Here is a 16,273-nt window from a genome sequence, read left to right as displayed (position 1 = left end):
ACTTACTGTGATAATTTTAATTAGATATTTCAAAATAAAGGCTTGCATATCTTCGCCGTTTTTTCCCGATATTCGAACCAATAGTTTCCTTTGGAGATGACCCATAAACAGCTTTTCCAATATTCAAACTTACAAAATTTCAAAGTAGACGCGCATTCAATTTTCTGAAGCGGTCTCCTAAATATTTAACATCCGTAGCTTCCTAGGGAATAAAAAGCAGTTTCGTTTATGGAGATTTATATTCTTACTGCTTGCAGTTGTAAGCAGTGAGAATCAGCCGTGCTTAAAAGTAAAATTTGAAGTCAGGAGTTCTCTATCCATATAGATGGAAAACTTATTACTATTCCAGGTACAGAAAATGGAATGCTGAGTGAAAATTTTAAATTTACCCCCATGTAATTCCCCTATGAATATAGAAACCACTTTTATGATTACCATAAATCAACTAGACCACTATGGCAAAACTGCAGATAATCAAAAAGCGTCATTTCCTTCTTTCTTTCTTTTTATTTTTGGTTTAAATACAATGCTTCTTCTCGAAGAGAATCGTTCCGATATTATTTATTCACACCCCAGTAGTGAGAAAATAAATGGAAAAATATGGAGTTCTAACCTATTTCTGAGAGATTTAAAGGTAGTGATCTGAAAATATTGTAGTTTGAGGCTATTTTCTAACCGGAACAGATGTGACAGCAGTTTAAAAGAAATACGCAAGCAGTGGTGCGTTTCGTTATAAATATTTCATATAAATTTCTTCTGATTCTTCTTAATATTATTAAGGAATTGAATAACTTTTCCTTACTCTATATCATAGTTTTCTCTCTGTATTTTCCTTGTGTTCTCTTGTTTAATACAGATTAAAATTATTTTGTTTTTATTCTGCGTTTAACAACACACATAAATTAATTTAGTTAAGTTGGTCATATTAAACTTTTAATCCATCACTACCGCGTTGTTCAGCTTCGGTGTGAGAGTCAGCACTACGTTAAACGACAGGAAATAGCCGCTGGTGATGCCATTAACGATCAAAATTAGTCGTGAATAGAGAACGTGAATGATTTAAAATGGAAGCCTTTCATGCATCTCAAAGGAATTCGTTGGACTTGTTCAATAAGAGAGAGAGAGAGAGAGAGAGAGCGATGATTACGGTGCATTTGTTGATGGTTTCGCATATCGTTTGGAAACCGCAGAATTAAATTGAAAGCCACTTTGACTGTAGTCTGGAACGTGAAGTAAGTGATGAATAAAACACCATCAGAGGAATTAAAAGATTGAACGATTTGGTCTTGTGGTGCAATGAATATTTCGCGAGGAAACCATGGAATCAAACGAATAAACAATCACCTGAATGAAACTAGATCCTAATCTCCTAGCAAACTTGTAAATTATACCATAGTACTTGCCTTTGCAATATTTAAATTTAAAGAAATTCTTGATAATATAAATTCACGTTTATTTAAAACACAATGTATGCTCACAAAAATGATACAAAATAGTGATTTCAGTTGCAACAGCAACAACAAGATTAAATTACAAAAAAAAATTATACCACCAAAAATATTTGTAGACATCCAGTCAGTTTGAATCCAATGCATTGTATTTGCAAAAATAATCCAAAGATATTCTGCTACAATATAACTTCGTAAAGTTCGATCTTTATGACACTGTGAATTCTCACGGATCGCTTTATTCTATTACAGTTCTCTGCGAATTTGGATGGGAAATTCCATTTTTATTTAAAAACGAAATCTATCCTGAAGATTCATGACATACATGTGTTTACGATAGTACAGATATTATTCGCGCGCGCGCCTTGTGTGCGTGTATGTGTGCGGGCGTTAGTTTTTCCTAAATGGCTCCGGTTATTCGGTGAATTTCTGAAGTGCACGTGTTCATATTCAGGCATTTGTTTAGCCCAATCCGAATACTGCGATTACGCTTAGACGGCGAGAAGAATATAATGAGATGAAGCACTTCTGTTTATGTGCGCTTCCCAAAATGTTATTCCAGAAGCTGCGACACAGATATTAGTGAAGTTGCATTTGATTTTCCTACAATATTGACCAATTCATTCGATTTTTGTTGGAATTAAACGATATGCATTTGCAAAAACGTTTCGAAATAATATATATCCCATTAGTTATTCCTAAAAGTTCTCAAATTTATAAATTAAGATATTCCCAAGAAGCTATACACCATGAGTTTCGATTTTCGTTTCAGTGAGACCATTTTGATTGCCTCACTGAATTGCCTCACTCATTGCCCAATATTTCGAACTCATGTTAATAATTCTACCCATTGGATGAGTGGAATTTAAAGAAATTTATTATTTGATCTCTTTGAAAACTAATCATGTGTGTGTATAAAGCACTAGTCAGCGAGAAGAAAGAGAGGTCTAAGTCCCGTTCCATTCGCTGATTAGGGAAACTTTTCTAAGCCTTTCTTCGATCTGTTCTCGGGTTGGGCTGTACCGCTCTCTGGTAGAGAAACAAAGTTTTTTCGTCCCAAAGTCAAGAAAATCTACCGTAGAGCACATTATCAGCCATCTGTATTCACTGGATGCCGTGTATCATTAGTGATAATTTACACTGGGGATTGGATTCCCCTCTCAGTTTTCAAATGCCAGACAGGGAAAAGACTAAATCGTCTACTCCTTATAGGGGAATAAAGGCGTTAATTTAAATGTACAATAGTTTAGAAAAGGTGTTGTAATAACATCATTGGCTAAATAAATTTATATATATTATTAAAAAGTTTTAATGACTTATACCAAGAGATTAAAAGATGACATGGTATATTGGAAAAGATACTACTAGTTTACGTTGAATTGATCAACATCTTCAGATATCACAATCAAAGAAATATATAAAGAATTATAGAGACTTAAAATTGCATAAACAGAACAAGTTCAAAAAGACAGTATATATATATATAGTTTTATGAAGAATTAAATGACTAGAACCGAGATTTAAGTAAAAAGGTTTTAATATAAACACACTACTAGTTTCGGCCTGTAACAGCCTTCTTCAGGTGACATTATAAAAGAAAAAAAAGGGATATTACAGTTGATGAAAATGACATCATGGCTAGCTTGGACATAACTTCTTTGTTCACTAATGTCCCTACAGATGAAGTCCTAACATTACTCAAGGACAAGTTATCCAAAAAAATGCTAGCCTTGCTTACACATTGCATCAGGTCCGGTTACTTCAAATTTCAAGATAATATATACAAACAAAATCATTGACTGGCTATGGGTAATCCTTTATCCCCTGTACTTTATCCCCTGAGGATTTTGAAAGCAAGGCTATCTCTTCCTTTATTTTAACACCTAAAGTTTGGAAACGTTATGTGGATGATGTCTTCATTGTTTGGAGCCATGGACATGAATCCCTTATGGTTTTCCTCGAACATCTGAATAGCCGACATCAAAGTATTAAGTTTACTGCTGAGCTTGAAACGGATAATTCCTTGCCTTTTCTTGATGTCAAACTGACTCGCTCTTCTGGTAAACTAAAAATATCGATATATAGAAAGCCCACACATACCAACAAATATCTGCACAGTCAGTCTCATCATTTCCCTCCTCATAAGCTTGGAATAATTTCCACCTTGGGACATAGAGCCCGTTCTCTTTTTGATGACCCAAATGAACTGCTTACAGAAATAAACCATCTGAAAACTTCTTTCGAAGTTAATGGATATTCCAAGAAAATCATTGAAAATTCCTTCTTAATCCTCCTAGACATCACTCAGAAGAAACAAATAGATTCAAAAGCAATATATCTATTCCTTACATAAGTACTATTTCACACAAATTAGCAAACGTTCTAAGAAAATACCATGTCAGAATCTTGTTCCCTCCACTTCCAAAGATCCGTTCCTTAATTAGCCACCCAAAACCTTGTCATAATCAACTCAAATACCCTGGTGTATATAAAATATTATGTGACTGCGATATTCCTTATTTCGGACAGACAGACAAATCTGTCGAAATGCGTATGGAAGAACACATGAGAGACATTACTTACAAGAGACAGCGAGCGAGTACATTATCAAGTCATATCCTTTTCTCGGCTAATCCTAATGATGATAACGAAAGTCACAAAGTCTGCTGGAAAAATCTACTAACATCTTCCGTTGCAGTGACGAAATAGAGAGAAAAATTGTGGAATCTAGAGAAATCATCTTCAATCCTGTTCATCTAAATAATAACTTCAGCTACAACCTCCCAGATAGTCATTCAGCTGTAATCATATACTGGCGTTCACGTGATGCAGTAAACACGCACTCTCCCAACAATGCAACAAACGAAAGAACAGCTTCAAATACAACTACAACGTTTTCATGCTAATTATGTATAAAGACTGTCTGTGTTGTTCACAGTCTTTTAACCCTCAATGTTTAGTGGTTTTTCTTTTATAATGTCACCTGAAGAAGGCTGTTACAGGCGGAAACTAATAGTGTGTTTATATTAAAACCTTTTTACTTAAATCTCGGTTCTAGTCATTTAATTCTTCATAAAACTATGTATGTTAACTGAGTCAATGATCATTCTGTCATATATATATATATATATACATACATTAAAAATTCAACAAACTTCGTCTCCAAAATTAAAAATATAAAGCTCAAAAATTCAGATATTATGGCAAGCTTTGATGTAGTGGCACTCTTCACAAATATTCCAACTCAAGAGGTTCTCAATATTTTAAATAACAAGTTCTCAAGAAAGAGGTTTGCTCTACTGTCACATTGTATTAATTCAGGTTACTTTAAGTTTGAAGAAAAAATGTATAAACAATATAAAGGATTAGCAATGGGCAGCCCCCTGTCTCCAATACTAGCCAACATTTTTTTCGAGGATTTCGCAGAAAAGGTCATCTGTACTGCTACACTTAATCCTACAATCTGGCTCCGTTACGTGGATGACATATTCCTTATTTGGAAATACGGTATAGACAATATTCACATTTTTTTAATCACTTAAACAACTTCCATCCGGATATCAAGTTTATCATTGAAATTAAAGAAAATAGACTCTGCCGTTTTTAGACATCAAATTTACTAATATGTCTGACTCCTTAAAAATCTCGATCTTCAGAAAATCAACGCCCACGGATAACTTCATGCGTCCTCACACCATTAACCAGCACAGAAGTTAGGTATCTCTTTACCGTACATCAGCTCGCTCTCCAGGAAACTAAGAAGAATTTTTAAAAAAATAACATAAAAACTTACTTTTCCACACGTCCTAAACTCGGGGCAATTCTAAGTCAACCAAAACAGGATCACAACCATCTTCAGTTTCCAGGTGTATATAAAAGCATATGTGACTGTGGGAAGCCATATTATGGCCAAACTGAGAAGCCCATCCTCCTGCGTCTCAAAGAACATCAGAGAAACATTGCTTATAGTAGAACCAGAGCACACGCCCTCTCAAGCCATGTCCTGTTCTCGGTGAACACAAATTATGAAGGCCGCCAACATGAAATAGACTGGAATACAACATCAAACATTCATATATGCAACGATGAAGTAGTATGCCGCATAGTTGAATTCAAAGAAATTATCCTAGACTCTTCTCTCATAAACAGTAACCTTAGTTATAGTTTGGAAGACTCACATAACTCTGCTATCAGATACTGGCGCACTCGTTAAGTCACACACTCACATATGCCGAACAATAGAACTTTACCCCGGAGAATGTAGCTTCAGTTCAAACTTAGTTCCAGTTCATAGTCTGTTATAGTAGTGGTACAATGTTTGTTTAAGGTGTTTTTTATGTTTGCTTTTAATGTTCTCACTCCTGAAGAAGTCGGCATTCCAACGAAACATGTTGTGTGTTAAATTAAATTAATTTGTTTTTTATAATTCTCGGAATTCAGTCAGTAAATAATATGAACATACATACATACATATAATAATAATTATATATATATATATATATATATATATATATACTGTATATAGTCCTGTTGTAGGAAATATCTGTACGGTGTTCTTGCAGACGAAGAAGGATGCATTTAGTAGTTTGGCCGTAGTATGGCTTTCCGCAATCACACAAGATCTTCTAGACTCCTGGAAACTGAGTTGGAAGATGTTCCTCTTTATGTTTACTAAGTATGGATCGACGTTTTGGGAGCGTAGTGAAGCAAGTTCTGAAGTTAAATTTCTTGAGAATTTCAGCTAGTTTTGGTGAAAGAGAGCTGATGTAAGGAAAAGAAATAAATGCTCTGGGGAAGAGGAATCTTCAGAAGCAGTTGAGTGACGGACAGAAAGAAAATTTTCAGTCTTATTAAGAGAGAAATCATTATTGATAAAAGTCTTTTTCTTAAAAAGACTTTTATCAATAAAGGAGTTCATTTTCAATTTCTGTTTCTTCTGTTAGTAAAGATTTGGCCCAGTGTGCTAAAGTGGAAATAATACCACATTTTTGCGGAAGGCACTGATTGGAAAAAGCATGAAGGTATCTGTTAATATAAGTAGGTTTTCTAAAAATTGAGATTTTAATACTTTCAGAACATCTGGAAAGCTTCAGATCTAGATAGGGGAGGCAGTCATCGGATTCCAGTTCGAAGGTAAAGAGATTTTTTCAAGAAACTTGTTTAGGTTGTCCAAAAATAAATTGAGGTTGTTGACACCTCTTCCAAGATGAGGAATATATCGTCTATATAACGATACCAAAAGTTTGGTTTAAGGGGTGAGGAGTTAATAGCTTTTTCTTCAAAATCGTTAAGAAATATATCTGCAAGAATCGGAGAGAGTGGGCTGCCCATGGCTAGACCTGATTTTGCAAGTAGATTTTCTTGTCATATTTCAAGTATCCTGACTATGCAATCCGATTCTGGCAGATATATTTCTTAACGATTTTGAAGGAAAAACTATTAACTCCTTACCCCTTAAACCGAAATTTTGGTATCGTTATACAGACGATATATTCCTCATTTGGGAAGATGGTGTCAACAACCTCAATTTATTTTTGGACCACCTAAACAAGTTTCATGAAAAAATCTCTTTTACCTTCGAACTGGATTCCGATGACTGCCTCCCCTATCTAGATCTGGAGCTTAACAGATGTTCTGAAAGTATTAAAATCTCAATTTGTTTTATCAAACCTACTCATACTGACAGATACGTTCATGCTTCTTCCCATCACTACCCTCCGCAAAAATTTGGTATTATTTCCACCTTAGCACACCGGGCCAAATCTTTACTAACAGAAGAAACAGAAATTGAAAATGTACTCCTTTTTTTTAAAAAGACTTTTATCAATAATGGTTTCTCTCCTAATAAGATTGAAAAATTTCTTTCTCCCCGTCACTCAACTGCTTCTGAAGATCCCTCTTCCCCCAAAGCGTTTATTTCTTTGCCTTACATCAACTCTACCAAAATTAGCTAAAATTCTCAAGAAAATTAACTTCAGAAGTTGCTTTACTACGCTACCAAAACTTCATTCAATACTTGGTAAACCTAAAGAGAAACATCTTCCAACTCAGTTTCCAGGAATCTACAAGATCTTATGTGATTGTGGAAAGCCATACTACGGCCAAACTGCTAAATGCATCCTTTTTCGTCTGCAAGAACACCGTACAGATATTTCCTACAACAGAACTAGAGCCAGCGCTCTCTCTAGCCACGTTCTTTTCTCCTTTTACTCAGATGAAGGCCGCCAACACATTGTGGACTGGACACAAACTTCTAATATCCAGTGTGCTATGATGAGCTTGAAAGAAATATTGTCGAGTCCAGAGAAATTGCCTTAGATTCTTCCCATATCAATAACTCCCTAAGTTTCAATCTTTCTGACGCACACATTGCCTCTGTTCAATACTAGCGCACTTGTGACAGCACGTAGTCAACTTTTATTTGGAACTCAAGCTCGCATTACTGTTTTTTTTGGACTAGTACTGTTAATGCAATTTTCAAGTCTATTATTTTTTGTATATTTCTGATTGTGATACCTGAAGAAGTTGATCCATTCAACGAAACTAATAAACTAGTAGTATCTTTTTAAATAAATCATGTCATCTCTTTATCTCTCGGTATCAGTCATTTAAAATAATTTATAATATTTTCCACCGAATAAATATGATTGTTCAGAATATATATATATGTGTGTAAATACGTTTTTTTTTACCTTGGGAATAATGTATATTAGGGTTACCAAGTAATTTTATACACTTGGTTATTTTACTCCTAATCCCAAGTAAGCAAACAGTTAAATTTGCGCCTGAACGTAGTTCAAGTCTAAAGGTGGTGCAACACCAGGGAAACTCATTGTAAAGGTGGGTAAAGATCTGATCACTATTCTTAGTATTTTCCATAATGTAAAGCATATCTCACTAGAAGATGTATACTGCAATACATTATGGGTGGGGTCACTACCCATATCGGTTTCAACTTTTTTTTTTGAGGTCTCCTCAGTGAGTAGCTAGACCCTAAATACCAAGGTTTTAGAAATACAGAATTGGTAACCCTAATATACATTATTCCCAAGGTAAGAAACTTATTTACATCTATATCTCCTCAGGAGATTCTTTCAAAATAAAAAACACCTTGTAGCAACTTGTATATGTAGAGTTGATAAGGTTCTGTATTACTAAAACCTTGGCATTTAGGGTCTAGCTACTCACTGAGGAGACCTCAGAGTTGCCCTGGTGTAGCACCACCTTTAGACTTGAACTAATTTAAGGCGCAAACTTAACTGGTTGCTTACTTCGGATTAGGAATAAAATAACCAAGTGTATAAAATTACTTGATAACCCTAATATAATATATATATATTCGTATTCAGATTTACTTGGTTTAACAACATGTTTATTAATTTAATTTAAATGAATTAACAGCGAGATAATAAATAATAAGTTTTAATGAGGACACTACTACTTTCGTTCGTAATCCAACTTCTTCAGGTGTCATAGTACAAAGAAAAATACAAATTCATCCGACAGAAACATTACATAATAACAACAACAGATTTACTAAAAAATGCTCAACAATGCTTTCATATTCGCATTGTTGAGTCATGAGAGCCACTTTAGCTCAGTTGGCTTCAAAGAAAAATTTTCGGAAAGACCTGCATTCGAATCTCAGCGGTCTCATACTGCTTTGGCAATGATTTTTCTTCAGGAAACTCTGGCTTTTAATTGCACAACTAGGCAAACACACAATTTACGCACACATGAATAAATAAATATAGATATAAGGCTAACTACTTTATCCGAAAATTATGTTCATGAAAGAAAATCTATGCAGATCGGCTTTAAAAACCTGTACGTATTTTGATTATTATTATTAAAATTTGCCATCATGTTTAAATTAGATCATTTTAACAACAACAAAAAAATTAGGTAAAACAAAGGTTGACGTCCCGGTTTAGTGATCGGGCACTCTTCCTCAGCCAATGAATCACTTTTGTGACATGGATGTTTCGGAAATTATTTTGCATCATCTGCTGTAAGATGTGCCTACTGGGACCCTGAAGTAGCTGGAGAAAGCTTCGTATGTTGTCTCTAAAGTAGTATTTTCGGACCATTTAACTTTTAACTTCCCATCGACAGCACTAAATGTATGTTTGGTTTACATGACTGATGGCCGAGATTGAGATTTAAAAAAACAAATTCGGTATATCAATGCCAAAAAGTAAAATGCTCTAAGTTCAACTGTTTGTGATAATGAATAATGTCGCTCTACAAGAATGGTGTTAAAACCAGCTATTTGCGATTGTTTTAAATAGTTTCCTTTCTTGATTTATCAAACTCCATCCAAGAACACCCAAAAGAATGTACCTTATTCTGGAGTATGAGGAAGTTCTCTGTCTTAAATCCCTACAGGTGCAAGGTCCATTTTGATAACATTTACACCTATTTAGAGATTGTGAAGTAGTTATCAATAACTCTATAGCTTGTGTTTTAGTATGCTCCTTGGGAAAAAGTTTTAGGTATACCTATTCCGGATTTATGATTACGATGACCACAGTTACCATAGACAGGTTTGTTATATTTAACCTGATTGTGATCTTCAGTCTCACATTTAGCACGATCAGAGATTATATCATCCTAAGAGCTTCACAGTGGAGTACTCTGTGGGGTAAGGATTTAATCCCTTACCCTACCGTTGTATATATGAAGTAGCACTCAGAAAAACCATCTCATCTTATAATACTATATTATAGGCTATGAATGATATCTGGCGCATACCACTCCATCACTGACATCTGAAGGGAATACTTTACTGCACAAACTAAAACCCAAATCATCTGTTTCTGTAACTGAAAAGTTTATTTAAAGTCTGTACTAGACTTCTACATTTATGCTGATTTTTATTTTCAGTAAATCCTAAAATACGTTTAGTAACCAAATGTGTTTTAAAACAAGATGGCAGTTGACCTTCCAGAGGTGAGAAACTGAGAAATACTTTACCGATTTTTGCTTCTCTGGAGAGAATACTGTTTATTGATAGAAATTTAAGCCAATTTTTAAACAATCAATTTATTAATTTTATTCGGAAAACTATTTCCTGACATAGTTTTCAAACATGAATAAGGAAGGTATTATTTCTGAGAAGATTCCCACGTTAATCCTCTAAGTAAACATTATTTTGTAGACAATTTTTTACTAAGTAAACATCAGTAATGCCCTAAACTTTGAGTAAAAAGCCAATGGAATTATAAAAATGGGGTACGCCTAAACAAAAATAGGCTAAACAGCCATAAAAATAATGAATAAGAATATTATTAGGATATGAATAAAGACAGTTTTACTTTTGAGCTCAGCTTCATTGTATGTTTGTTAAGACTTCAAAATCGACCTCTCTCTCATATAATATCAAGAATCTGAAATTGGTTGGTGTTTTATCTAGCAAGTGCAAAACTTTGTAATAGTAATGAAAATAATAACATCAACATGATTACATTAATATTACATTTTAATTTCAAACGATTGTCTATAGTAATTAAATTATGTCGAGATCAAAAATCTTTTCAAACATTTCTTTTAGGATTTTGTTTTCAGATATATTTTTATTTTCATGTGATATTTCATTGCATTTCTACTTTGAATTTATAATTTGTTTATTTACAAAAATTAAATTTTAAGTGAATAAACAAATAAAAAAAATTTAACGAAATCTACCGAAAATGCTAAACAAAATGAACTGAGTATTACCGCAAAATGAATCATATTCTTAGAATAAAGCCTAAGTAAATCCCTATAATAAACGTTTATAGTTCCCTATTTCCTTTGTTCTTAATGTATCGGAACCTGAACTGGCGTTCTTGATATATGTGTACAAGAAAAAGAAGAAAATAAAAGTCAATAATAATTTTCATAATATTACTTACCTGCTGCTACAATAGTAAATATGCACGCCTCTCGTTGTTTTCCAACTTCATTGTTTCCCCAGCAAACCAGTGAACCGTAATCTTCTTCCGAATGTGGAATATAAGTAGCAGTACTTTTGGTTTCGTCGTGAGAAAAACTAATCACATCCATACTTTTCTCTGAATTGTTAAACCTCCAGTGGAATGTTACATCACTAGGATCTGCGTCTACTTCGCATACAACACGAATTGTTTCATGTCGTCCTACACCGTATATTGTTCTTGAACCAGGTTTACACACAGGAGCATCTAGATTGAATAAAACATTCTTTAAAGAGAAAATTTATCGTTAATATAACGAAATATATCAATATAAATATTAATCACTAAAATATTCCGTATCTAATTTTAATAACTACTATTACTACAAAGACGCAAAAATATCAAGCTACTTAATAAATTTATAGTAGGTCACAGTTGCCATGTGCACTTGCTGATCCCCTTTCATAAATCGTAATAAGTGCCCTGACATTTATTAAGATTTAAGAAAGGATGTGCAGGTGTCACTGTTATTTCCAACAATGTTACTTCCCTTTTAAGAACGTTATTACTTAGACATATTATAATAAATAAATATAAATATATTTTTCCTATACTTTTATTAGAATACATCATTACTTTTAAGTAATTTCTGAAATAAAAATTACTATCGAAATATATATAAAATAATAAATAAATTAGTAGCTCTAAAATTTAATGAATAATCGAATAGTTATTATAATTAATATTTAAATTCAAAACTTAATAAATAAATGAATAGTTATTATAAAATAAATAAATTAATTAATAGTTATATAATAATTATGATAACTAAAACATAAGTTTCATGGAGCTCTTGTTTTTAGTTACTACCAATAATACTACTGTATAGTACAAATTAGAGTGAATAGAACTGTCAATATATTACCAACCCGTAACCTTGCGGGTTGGTAATATATTACCAACCTGCAAGGTTACTGCTAATAATTATAGCAATTAAATTATTTTTTTCTTGATATACATTGAAAAAAAAGGCGATAGCCATTTGCAAACTTTTAATTATTTAAAGGCTTTTTTTATTACGGAATATGGTGGCACTAAAAAAGAGTATAAATTGAAAATCATGGAAACACGAGAATGAAAACATAATCCAATAAATTATTAATTTATGAAATAAACGGCCTAATTTAATACTTTATTGGATTATATTCTATTTCTTGCTTTTCCATGTTGCAACAGATATAAATTTAATTCTTCACTTTCTTCATCGTTTACAGTATTCAACTGTTTATTGCCATATGATATGGAATGAAGGAGTCCATTCCTGGCTACATGACACTATTATATGCTAAAGAGATTTTTTGACGAATCTTATATGAGACACCCAAACGCCCCGAAAAGGTTATCATCCTTTCATTTCGTGAATATCCACTATATTTTATGTTAAAATATAATATAGAATATTATCTAAATAAATAGCCAAAAGGCTTCGTTTCGGCGATGCAAAATTATATAACGAAAGTGGATATTAGATCCATCATTATTTCAAAGCTGGATCTAATCAATAAGTTGGGCAGAGAGTTTACGGGAATACACTCCCCGGCTTTCTGGTCAACGTACGTACGAAATTTTCATAGTTTCTACATTGAGCTTTGAAATAACGCTGGATCTAATATCCACTTTGCTTATTTAATAAAATATTCGTATTTTTTGTCAATTATCACAAGTGCCCTTTATCTCTAATTTCAAAAAAAAAGCATTTAATTGTCTTGAGAGTTGGTGACTTAGGACTAAGCAAATAGCAATTTTTAATAGCTCTATTTTATTTGTATTTAAGATATAAATTGTACGATTTCATTCTAACTAAACTCCACCATTTCATAGCGAGATGAAAATTAATAAGTAAATTAATACTGCATTAGTTAAATTAAATTAATACTATCATCCGAAAGGGTTAATAGACAATTTGAAAAAAAAAAGAGACCTTTTCATTAACTGTTTACATTAAATAAACTACTGTTCCTGTAGTTACTCTAAATGTAAAAATACTTTTCTATTCAACAATGACTTAATTGCCATACCGTCCCACGTTTTTTAACAATAAAGCCATGCACACGCAAAAGCTTCAAAATTATAGTTAAATCCATTACATTTACTATAATGGGGAGTATGAGTTTAAAAGTAATTTATGATGTTGAAATTAATCAGGCGGAACAGTATCACAATTATGTTATTGTCTATCAAGCTACCATTTCGGAATATCTTAACAACTACCATTAGCAGATTACATTATTGAATTCAATTCCCAGAAACGGACTTGGTTGCAAGCTTCATGTAATACATTTTATTCCGTAAAGCAAGTGTAGACTAAACGCGAATTATACGTGGAGATTAATGGACATATACAAGGGAACTGCGTGATTAGTAGATCAAATTTCGAATTACCACCTAATACAAAGAAGCTGAGAATAAATCACTTAGCTAACAGCGACACACAGCGATTGATGATTTAATTTTCAGACTTCTGCGAACATATTGTGCAACATAATAATTACGAACCTATTCAAGATCTCAAGACGATGAAGACAATAATACACTGAAGGGAATTCTCGCCAAATGCAACATTTTGCATACAATCAAATACTCATAAATCATGCCTGGAATAGCTGAATGCCTTTCGCTTTGACACTAATGGGTTTAATTTCAAGTGCGGATATAAGGTCTACTGTGACTACGCTCTGAGAGCTCATTTTCGACCACTTCTCTTGAAAATAGACTTCTGTTTCTATCGGTATTCATCATTAGAGGGTTGCCTCGTCACCAATTGACACATTATTTGTGTTTCAGATCCCTAATATAAATTATTCGGTCGAATTATCTTATGAAATGGCATTCTGTTTTCTCCTATTTGCATATTTGAACTTCTTTAGGACTTATTGTTTCAATTTTCTTTTATGCTATCATTCCACTTCGTTTCACTTGTATTTTATGAACCAAGAATTCCAGTAAATACAACCTTTCTCAATTTCTGGAAGACAGAAATCCCTGTTGGAAAAGAATGTATAAGCTACACCATATAAAGAAAGACCTTAAACAGATTCATGAAAGGAAGGGACCTAATTAGGCTGTAATACTCAATCCTCAAGTGATCCTGTTGTACATCTGGACTAAGTAGTTATTACTGACGCCACCATTGGCATGAACCGATCCACCAACTCAGTAAAAAATCGACTAACTCACCTTTCACATACCCCGTAAATAAGGCGGGACTCGAACCTATATTTCCCAACAAATAGATACCGTCGTTTCTAACTACACTACGAAGGTGGTTGTGCTCATTGACAATGAAGTTCAGACTTCAATATACAAAAATAGCTAAAGGAAAGAAAGGGCATGTTGGGAGCGGTAGGTATTGCACTGCCACTCGCCTATAAACACTCGATATTGAACCACTTCAGTTATGCCATCTGTTATCGCTTGTCTGCAAACAATAAACCACGCATTTCTTTCTATTCGATTTGTTACATCTTCTTCTCCTGTCTGCTTTTTTTTTTCGAATTTATCTCACAGTGAATTCATTAGAAACCTTCGTTCTATTCACTTAGTTTATTAATTATCGAGAAAAAGGCTGCAAAAGATTATTTTTCTTGTTGGATCAATGCATTTCCATTCAGCTCGCTTCCATACCTCTGCTGGAATTACTTCGGTACATTTATCATTCATGTTCAATAGTCTGTCATCTCGGTATCCTCATTAATGGCAATCATACATCTCCTCATTAGATGTTCTTTTTAATTTTAATATCACTTAGCGAACTAAAAGTTTTTATCATTGAAATATTCGCCAAGCTTTACTTGCATGCTTCCTTTTCACGATATTCAGAGAATTTTCGAATGACTCAAACGAGTTGTGCTGGAGAATTATTACAATTAAAGAACTGCAATGTACAATGGACCAACCATTCGGTTTTACAAACTATCGAAATTAAATAAGATATTACGATAATTTGATTTGATTTTGATTTAAGTGCTTGTGTTTTTGTTTCTAAACTAAGCTTGTGAAGTTAAAAGAAAGACACGAATATTTACTGAATTAAACGTAAATAAATAATAGCACATTCGAAAATATTTACTCTCTCTCTCTCTCTCTAAAAAAATAGTACGGAAATTCTCAGGGATATCACAACCTACTTGGAAAGTTTACCACTGCAAATGTCATGAGTGAGGTTTCTTTGATACTTATTAAAAATAAATAAATAAAAATAGAGTAAATAATTCGGTCATTTCTTGAACTCCTAGTGACAGCACATTAAATCAATATTACGTTTCATTTTCTTTTTAAAGCCTGGGATCCCATTACAGAATATTAGTACTGTATTTTAATTTCGAAATCACTGTCCAGCTTTCATCAATAAACTGTGACACTCCTAAGAAATTGCAGCCTTAGGTAGCAGCTTTAATTTTGCTCCTGTTGATTGTTATCATGAGAGAACAGGAATTCTGCTTAAAGATCATTATTCCTTCTCGAACTGATGTTTCCGTTTACTTCTCCCTTCGTATTCATCTGAATTTTCCGTGTGCACTTTTGCATTCTATTCTATATTTCTTTCCAGAAATGAAGTAACACTTAAGCAGCGCGTCTTTTACATTAAAGGATGAAGACAAGAAAGCAGAAAAGAGTGTCATTAGAGAAGATGAAAGAAGTGTCATATGATCCAAAAAGTGTTTGATCTCTTCTACCTGCGTAGAAACTCATTAAATAAATAACCGCATTTTGAAGGTACTCATGCGGCTTACATGAGGACTTATTTTTTCTGCAATCTATTTTTGTTTAATTATTCCACTGAATATAAATTTTGTATGATTTGTTCATCTTATGATAGTATACCGCATTTCTCTGTTGTTTACCAAC

General features: G+C 33.2%; 1 protein-coding gene across 1 annotated transcript in view; it reads right to left on the bottom strand.

The window, feature by feature from the left end:
* The window catches only part of LOC150094041 (protein turtle-like), a 138,016-nt gene that overhangs the window by 38,684 nt on the left and 83,059 nt on the right, over positions 1-16,273 (bottom strand). The window contains exon 7 of the mRNA XM_090412941.1: positions 11,345-11,632. Within this exon, the coding sequence (XP_090269067.1) occupies positions 11,345-11,632 (288 nt within the window). The remainder of the gene's footprint in view (positions 1-11,344; positions 11,633-16,273) is intronic.

The sequence above is a fragment of the Typopeltis vanoorti genome, chromosome 23 (genome assembly GCF_054136105.1).
Source record: "Typopeltis vanoorti isolate ZY-2024b chromosome 23, IOZ_Tvanoo_1.0, whole genome shotgun sequence".
NCBI classification, from domain to species: Eukaryota; Metazoa; Arthropoda; class Arachnida; order Uropygi; family Thelyphonidae; genus Typopeltis; species Typopeltis vanoorti.
This window is presented reverse-complemented; position numbering and strand designations above follow the sequence as displayed.